Below are 7,500 nucleotides of genomic sequence, written 5' to 3' on the forward strand. Positions count from 1 at the left end.
TGTTTTGCTAGCACACGCTGTGGTAGGGCTGTCAACCGGGCGGCCCGAGGATGCTGCTATCACAAGCCGCGCTTCGCGAAAGCGCTTCTTCCGACACGTTGCGCTTATCAATCGCAGAGTTTTGTAAATATATTCTCCTCTTCGCCGCGGTCCACCCCGTCGCACGCCTTGACGCTTCTCACTGGGCGCTGATTCTTCTTCGATGACAGTTGCTTTATTTGTTTATTTAAGCTGTTCCGCGGATTTCTCGTCCTGGAACGGCACGCATACCACCAAACTAAACAACATAATCCATACGTAGGAGTGAGAGGAGGGGGAGGGGGCAGGTGGCTTGTTGTGGAGCGCGTGCGTGTACAACCAACACGACTAGACCTGAGCGACGAAATTTTGATTGCGCGTTATGATTGAGTTGATCGTTGTGTGGAATTGATGTAAAACCAAGCGACGTGGAAACTAGGTATAACACTGCCGTTTACTTTAAACGAAACTGAATCGCCCACCAAACGCACTAGAGGACAGAACGTTTATCATCGCAGTGATGAGCGCGAGGGCCAAGGACAGTGAATGTGAAGATTGCGAACTACGACTCTGCTGCCACCGTACTGCGCACTGCTGGACATGTCAACCCCGAGCCAGAGAGACGGCATACATATAGGTAGGCGTGCAGGTCGTATCACAGAAACGGACACACTTTATCTTGCAGCAGAACGGCTCGCTCGCAAGTAATTCCGCATTTTAAAATTCATTAATAACGCGATAGCATGCATACTCACCATAGTGACTCGGTCAGCTCACTCACGATCGCGTTCCTTGTCGCACTCGTTATCGCACGGTATGTGAACAAGCCGTGACGTACGAGAAAAATAAAGATAAACAACACAGTGACAGCATGACAACTGTCAAACATTTGATACAGATTGGCGCCTTTTCTGATTCAACCGGGTAGCTACTTTGAGGAGAAGGATGTTTAAAAAATCGGCCTTCGATTTATGGAAGGCAGAATGCGATCAAATAGGCATTGCAACATTCTGCAAGGATCTCGATCTTACGCTCGGCAGCGGCATCGCGCTTGGATTAATTACGGAACTGTGCGGGCCTCCCGGTAGCGGTAGGACACAGCTTTGGTAAGGCTCCTGAGTTTACCGAATCGTTTTGTCGTTCACTAATGCGTTCACTTAGTTTGCAGCTTTGCGTAACTGTACAAATACCCCGAGCACTGGGAGGAATAGAAGGACGAGTTGCCTATCTGGACACCAATTACGGATTTTCTACGAAAAGGATACGAGGTGAGTTGAGCCGGTTGATATAGCAGGTTGAAGAATCCATATATTTCTGAAATTTCTTGCTCCGCAGAAATGGGACGAGCCTGCTTAGAGCACTGTGTTAAGCTAACGCGAGCTCGTAATATGAACCCAGAGGAAATATTGGCCGGCGTTACGGAGGATTCCATCCTTGACAATGTTCTGTACGGACACGTTCAAACCACATCCCACATTTTCGAAGCAATCGCGGAACTTCAGAGTAAACTTTTTCAAGGAGAGAAGGTACATTATCCCTGCCTTGTTAAGTAACCGAAGAAACAGTTGCTTAGTGTGCATGGCCATATAAATGAGGCGTGAAAAATATGGAAAGCCACCCGTGTGTTACAATACGCCCATTTGTAAAGCACGATTTGTTTTAGCAGGAACCTTCTAGATATTTTAATTTCCTTTATTTTTCCCCAGATACAACTGATAATAATTGACTCGTACTCTTTTCTCATCCGCAACACGATTACCAATTCGCTTGAACGAGTGAAAGTTGACCACGAAATACTTACCTTGCTGCATAAGCTGGCACACCGTTTTGGATGCGCCGTAAGTGTTCGGTTCGTTCTTCGAATGTGTACCGCTCCATATAAATCTCCCTTCTCGATCTTTGCGGATAGGTTGTGATAACGAATGATGTGACGACCGACTTTTCGAGTGTGCGTAAAACGAACGAAGAACCATTGATTGTGCCGGCACTTGGTGACAGCCACAGTCACAAAATCAATCAACGGATCCTACTTGGTCGGATTGAGTCGAGCGACGACCCGCTCCATAACGGATTATATGTGGCATCGATAGAAAAAAGTCTTTTCACACCTAAAGTGTCGGTTGCCTTCCGTATTGAACGCCACGGGATTCGAAACGCGCGAAAACCAGCGCGTAACGGAAGCGAATCTTCTAAAACTAGTGAAAGCAATTTTACTACACGAAAAAGTACAAAGGAATCCGTTCAAGCGAATCTCTAAGCACGGATGGTGGATAGCTCAGTTAGTTAGCAGCAAACCGGCCACCGATTGAGTGAAGATCTGCTTCGGAAGGGAAAGACAAACTCAATAGGGTGAGTTGTGAGTATATTTATGAGTTAATTCATCCGCGACTGGTACATTATCTTTCGTGCGATTCAAGATCTTCACTTAATAACACTTAATTGGTGTTTTCCAGAATAAATTGACAAAATGTTAGCATCGGTTGTTCTTTCATTGCAGGGCTTCTGGCCGGTTCAGTGGATGCTCTACTGCGGAAAGTATTTTTCTCAGTTCCTCGCATTACCGCCAGACACCACAACTGCCTGGTAGTTCAATGTTGTAACCATGTGTACGAGTCATATGAGCCCATGCCGGCCATGTCCCGTTCGTATGTCCCGCAGTATCTTCGCCGTTCCACTTCAATATTATCTCAGCCTCGTTCAAAGAGCGACTTCGTTATCGCGGCATCTTTGCGTTGGATTTTTAAATTTGACAGTCAGGAGGGATGCTCGTTTTCAAAACAGCAGTGTGTGCAGTGTGAAATGAAATGATTTTTAAGAATATTATCTGCATTCTCTAATTTGTTGGTTCCAGTTAGTTGTGTGAACATGTAAAAATGTGAAAATCATTTATTTCGATATCCGTGTCCTACTGGGCAAAACATAAACAACCGCCACGAATCAAAACAATCGTTCCTCTCGGTTGTCAAGATGTTTCATTCATTTTTTTAAGACAAAATTCCAACTTGTTCATGATGACTTCCCTGGTGGTACCTGCTGTATCCTTGTCTGCGGCAACAACCTCGAAATCGAAGAGAGGTGTCATCGGCTGCACTGACAGCTCCCGCTGCAGATGATGGGAACGTCGTCGTAGCCAGTGCGCAAGTACATAAAAATGAACTAATCCAAAATGGAATAGGGGACAAGAAAAGGGTAAAATTGTGCTGCGGCTCGGTGGTCCACCGTCCGCATTCTCCGTTCTCGCGGTGTGACTCAGTCCGGCTAGTGGTTTGGCTCGGTAAAATGTGCTGACCAGGTTGCAGGGAGCAAGTAGTTGGGACGAGAGGAGGGCTCGAGTTGTTGTACCGCAGCAGCAGACAACGGGTTTCCAGTCAGCGAAACTCCCTGCGGGCGAGGGCGAAGGCTGCTGGCACTCTCCTCCTAGCAGGCACAGGGAAATTCGAGAAACTAAGCAAGAGAGCACGAACGGAAAAGTCATTCCCTATCTTTCCCCCGTCCCTCCCCTCTTCCCTTCACACAAACCTAATCCAACCCTAAGCTAGACCGCACTCGTCAGCCTAGCTAGCAGGTTGGTCTAGCTTAGGGTACCCAGGACCTATTCGTGAGTCTGCTGTGCCGTGTCGTGCGTGCGTGCGTGCGTGCGTGCGTTTGATGGGAAATTAGAAAGCGGTGGGCGGTGAGAGGCGAGCCAAGCAAAAGAGAACATCTTTGTGACAGAGAGAGATAGAGAGAGAGAAAGCGAGATAAAGACAGTAGTGGTCTGGGCCTGGGAAATCCTGGGGTTCCTGTATCGTGTATCACACCGAACGGTTGTCGGCGGAGGATCGGGTTCTCGGCCACCTCATTATCGCGAATAATAGCGCTCAATTTGAAAAACAACAACAACGACAACAAAAACAATTAAAAGACAATTCACCTAGGTCCGGTGGTGCGGCACGAATGGTGATCCGTGTTCGCGGGTGCGCGCTCGTTTTGCTGTGTGTATGTTTGTGTGTGTTTGTCGTTGTTACGCGTAAGTGCGCCGGGGAAGAGCGAGAAAAACCACCACCGGAGCAAGTAAAAATCGAATTGTAGTTCGCCCAGGAAGTACCGCGCACCGTCCAATCCGTCAATGTGCCCCGGTATACGACGATATCACAGAGGCATAAGGTGGATTGCGTGAACAACGTGCCATTCTAAGATCGGTGGGGAAGAGGAAGCGGGTCGACAGGAAGCAGTAGCAACAGCGAAAGCCGTAGCGCACCATCCATTTTCCTTCGTCCTTTTTGAGAGAAGGAATTTCTGTCTGATCAGAAATCTCTGAAGGCAATTCCGAGTGAAAAACGAGTCTCCGGAATCTGTAGCTGATATACTAGAGAGCGAGCAAGAGAAAGAGAAAGAGAGAAAGAGAGAGAGAGAGAGAGAGAGAGAGAGAAAACGAAGAGAGGAAGATATTCTAGATTGTATTAAATAATAGCTATTATATCCTTATGGCAAGATCCTGTCCGTGCCTGTTAACCCGGTTCCTTCAACGACCAGGAATCGGCCGGATTGGAGAAGATGGGTTACTACTATTTCACACTAACCGAACATGAATGATGAACCCGTACCATCCTTGGCCCGATATCCGGGATTTTTTTTTCCTTAGATTTTGTTGGTTTGCACCCTCTCCTCCTTTCTGCAAGGAGTGGCCGGCCATGTGGCCTTCTCCCCATTATTCTCTGCAGCGAAACCCCTGCACAAAGCCGTGCAACCTTGTGCCACGCGCACGTGTGTGTGTGTGTGTGTTTATATGGGGAAGGGAAGGTAGAAATGGGGGAGAGCTGGTGTGCCCTACATCCCTCATGGCTGAGCGCACAAAGGATGGCATGACACTCCGGGAGAAACAAAAACGACATAAAGGATATCTATGCTGGATAGCAAAAACAAGATGAAGGAGTAAAAGCGCCTATTCGTCTCTTACCACTTCCCTCTCATATGTTCGTGGTGTGATTCGTAACAACCGTTGGGGTCACTAAGAGAAACCACCAAGAGAGGCTACCCAGAGAGGCCACTCTGAGTTTACTAGAACCACTAAGAAAGGAGAGAGCGCTGGTAGAACCAAAGAAAGAGAGAGAGAGAGAGAGAGAGAGAGAGAGAGAGAGAGAGAGAAAGGAAGAGAAAGGGAGAAATGTGTTGCGATTGGTTCGAAAGACGCACACGGTGGCTGGCAGGACTTTTGACGGTCCGCACAATCAGGAGTGCTAGCCACTATTCGGTTGGACACTGCGTGTGCTTCGATTTTGGTTTGATGCGTGCGTGTGCTGTGCCTGTGTGTCCGTGTACGTCTACTTTCGGTCCTATTTTACGGCAGATGTACAGTTGGGATCGATGACTTTGTTCAACAACCACTGCTGGTCCTGCTGCTGCTTCCGCTACTGCTTCCGCTACTGCTGAATAATCATCACGTGCCAGTCTGGGTAAAGGTGGAAGAGAGGGGCGGGGAGAAGAGCCTGGTTTTGAAATGACAGTTGCAACAAAGGCCAGGCAAGAAATGGGAACGACCCGAACAAACCACAGGCTGGCTATTGGGGTTGGGCAGCGCCTTGTACCCGAGATGAACAAAAAGGACATGCGTTCTGCACGTCACGGTGCTAGTGGCTGATGGAACCGACAGGCGGTCGCCTTCGTCTGCTGCTGCTGCTGCTGCTAGTTGGTCCAGTCAAGGGCTCGCGTGTGCTTTTTTTTGCCGAAGCGGCCTAGACCCTCCTGTGACCTGACGTAGTGTCGCCGTGAAACAGATGTTGTAGCAGCGGTGCCAACACGAGCGCCCCACCAATCAAAATTGTGACACGCATCCTTCAAACCAAACTTCGGTCTCCATCTTCCATCAAAACTAATTCCTTCCCCACCCCACATACCCTGGCGACTATACCCAACAACGAAGCACAATCCGTGGGGTACCCCATCAACGGAACAACCAACAAGACAGGGCAGGAGAGGGTGCGGGAGGGGGGGGGGGATTCTCTAGAGAACGGGAAGACTTGTTACTACGATTCGTCGAGACAACAGCCAAAGACGTAACAGGGTTCCCCCGTTTGAACGTTCCAATCACATTTAAGAAGTTTCGCGTTCAAAGGTGTAATCCCTAATCGGCGCTGTGCATAACCAGGGCCGTCCGTGCCCTGTATACGGTTGGGAATCATGTGGATCTTGATTTGGTGGCCACTCCCCCCGCCGCCTAAGTAGTAATGTGCATGTGAGTAACAATAAGATCAGGGAACGGAGTTCGCGAGCGTGCGAGTCCAACATCCGAATGACCACTATCGAATTCCGTGACACCTGCTCGTTACGATAGAGAGGAGCCACATACTACCATTTCCTGGAGCCCAGAAGTGGCAGTGTCTGCCCGCGTGGATCTATGATGTCAGTAGCCCAGGGTTTTCGATTTATTATTTTCGTGTTTTTGTTTTGTTTTTAGTAGAAAAGGCGGTGGGGGGGGGGGGGGGGGGGGAGGCTCGGGCGCAGTTGCTTTGCCTGTATCACTGAAACCTGCAGCCAGGACCTCTAGAATGTTCATCGTGCGGCCTGTGTCGTTGAGCGATGCAGTACAGTGCAAAGTCATACCCCAAATGCGGTTCCTCCATGTGTTTCCTTCATTATTCATTTTGTTTTTTCTTTTTCATTTCATCTCTTTCTCTTTCTTTCTCCCTGGAATTTTCCAGGAACTTCTTGCACACTTTCTGCTTCCCGCTAGTACATCCCTGGTCACCGTCACACATTTAGCCTGTTTCATTTTATCCAGCTCCATCCGATTGGTTGAGCCATGTGCCGGACGGTAGTGCTCATCGCTCTCATTATCGGTGCTTGGAGACTGTCCTGGGACTCCACTGGGGAATCTAAGCAAACGAATAGTTAATAGGAATCAAGGCAGAGGGAGAGAGCAAGAGAGAGGCAGGGAGCGAGAAAGAAAAAAAAAAGGGAAAAGAGAGAAAAATAGAGATTTGGAGGCAATAGCGCTAGAGAGAACGGGAGCGAGAGCGAGACAGCCTTTGTAGTCCTTGTGCAGCGCCGAGAGATTGCAGCAATCCGGGACTGGGGCTCGCCTAGTGACTAGTGTTCTGACTTATGCACATGAACTTTGATAAATGATGATGAAGCGTGTTCTAACCGTGTGCCTAATGCTGCCGCTTTCCCTAGTGCTTAGTGTTGAGGTGCGCATAGACCACCAACAGCAGCAGCATCAGCACCATCACCACCTGCAGGACTGACCGACCCCAACAAGCGCCGGCCACCTTCGTACACTAGAATCTCATCTTCGCTTTGAACAGTGCGCGCGCGTCCCGGCGAGCGCTGAACCGCAATCATAGCCCAAACCATGGATGATTTGCTGCAGGCGGGGCACGTGGTCAAGGAGCGATGGAAGGTAAGCACGGCAGCACCATAGCCCGTCAAACGGTCACTTAAGTCTGCCCAATACCGCTGCTACTAATGTTGCTATAACCCACACACCTTTCGATTCGGACG

General features: G+C 49.0%; 3 protein-coding genes across 17 annotated transcripts in view; 2 read left to right on the forward strand and 1 right to left on the reverse strand.

Moving 5' to 3' along the window:
- Positions 1–552, reverse strand: part of LOC125956356 (mitochondrial coenzyme A transporter SLC25A42) — a 4,096-nt gene extending 3,544 nt beyond the window's left edge. Inside the window, exon 1 of the mRNA XM_049688130.1 lies at positions 1–552. This exon is cut by the window's left edge and continues 133 nt beyond it. The gene's annotated coding sequence lies outside the window, so the exon portion shown is untranslated.
- LOC125956388 (uncharacterized) lies at positions 544–2,447 on the forward strand. The gene is made up of 6 exons (XM_049688198.1): positions 544–655; positions 947–1,124; positions 1,180–1,286; positions 1,354–1,544; positions 1,725–1,856; positions 1,928–2,447. Exons 1-6 carry the CDS (start codon positions 619–621, stop codon positions 2,273–2,275), a joined length of 993 nt encoding a protein of 330 aa, XP_049544155.1. The 5' UTR covers positions 544–618; the 3' UTR covers positions 2,276–2,447.
- A 24-nt stretch (positions 2,448–2,471) lies between these two features.
- The window catches only part of LOC125956160 (tau-tubulin kinase homolog Asator), a 10,561-nt gene continuing 5,532 nt past the window's right edge, over positions 2,472–7,500 (forward strand). For 2 of the 15 annotated variants that reach the window (XM_049687775.1, XM_049687890.1), the window contains exons 1-2: positions 2,472–3,616; positions 7,174–7,399. In XM_049687775.1, the coding sequence (XP_049543732.1) occupies positions 7,352–7,399 (48 nt within the window). In that variant the 5' untranslated portion in view covers positions 2,472–3,616; positions 7,174–7,351. Of the gene's footprint in view, positions 3,617–3,676; positions 3,692–3,713; positions 4,165–4,187; positions 5,454–6,006; positions 6,233–6,490; positions 7,400–7,500 lie in introns of those variants that run through there. The other 13 variants (XM_049687791.1, XM_049687811.1, XM_049687827.1 and 10 more) reach the window with 13 other exon arrangements.

Source organism: Anopheles darlingi, chromosome X, assembly GCF_943734745.1.
Source record: "Anopheles darlingi chromosome X, idAnoDarlMG_H_01, whole genome shotgun sequence".
In the NCBI taxonomy this organism is placed as follows: Eukaryota; Metazoa; Arthropoda; class Insecta; order Diptera; family Culicidae; genus Anopheles; species Anopheles darlingi.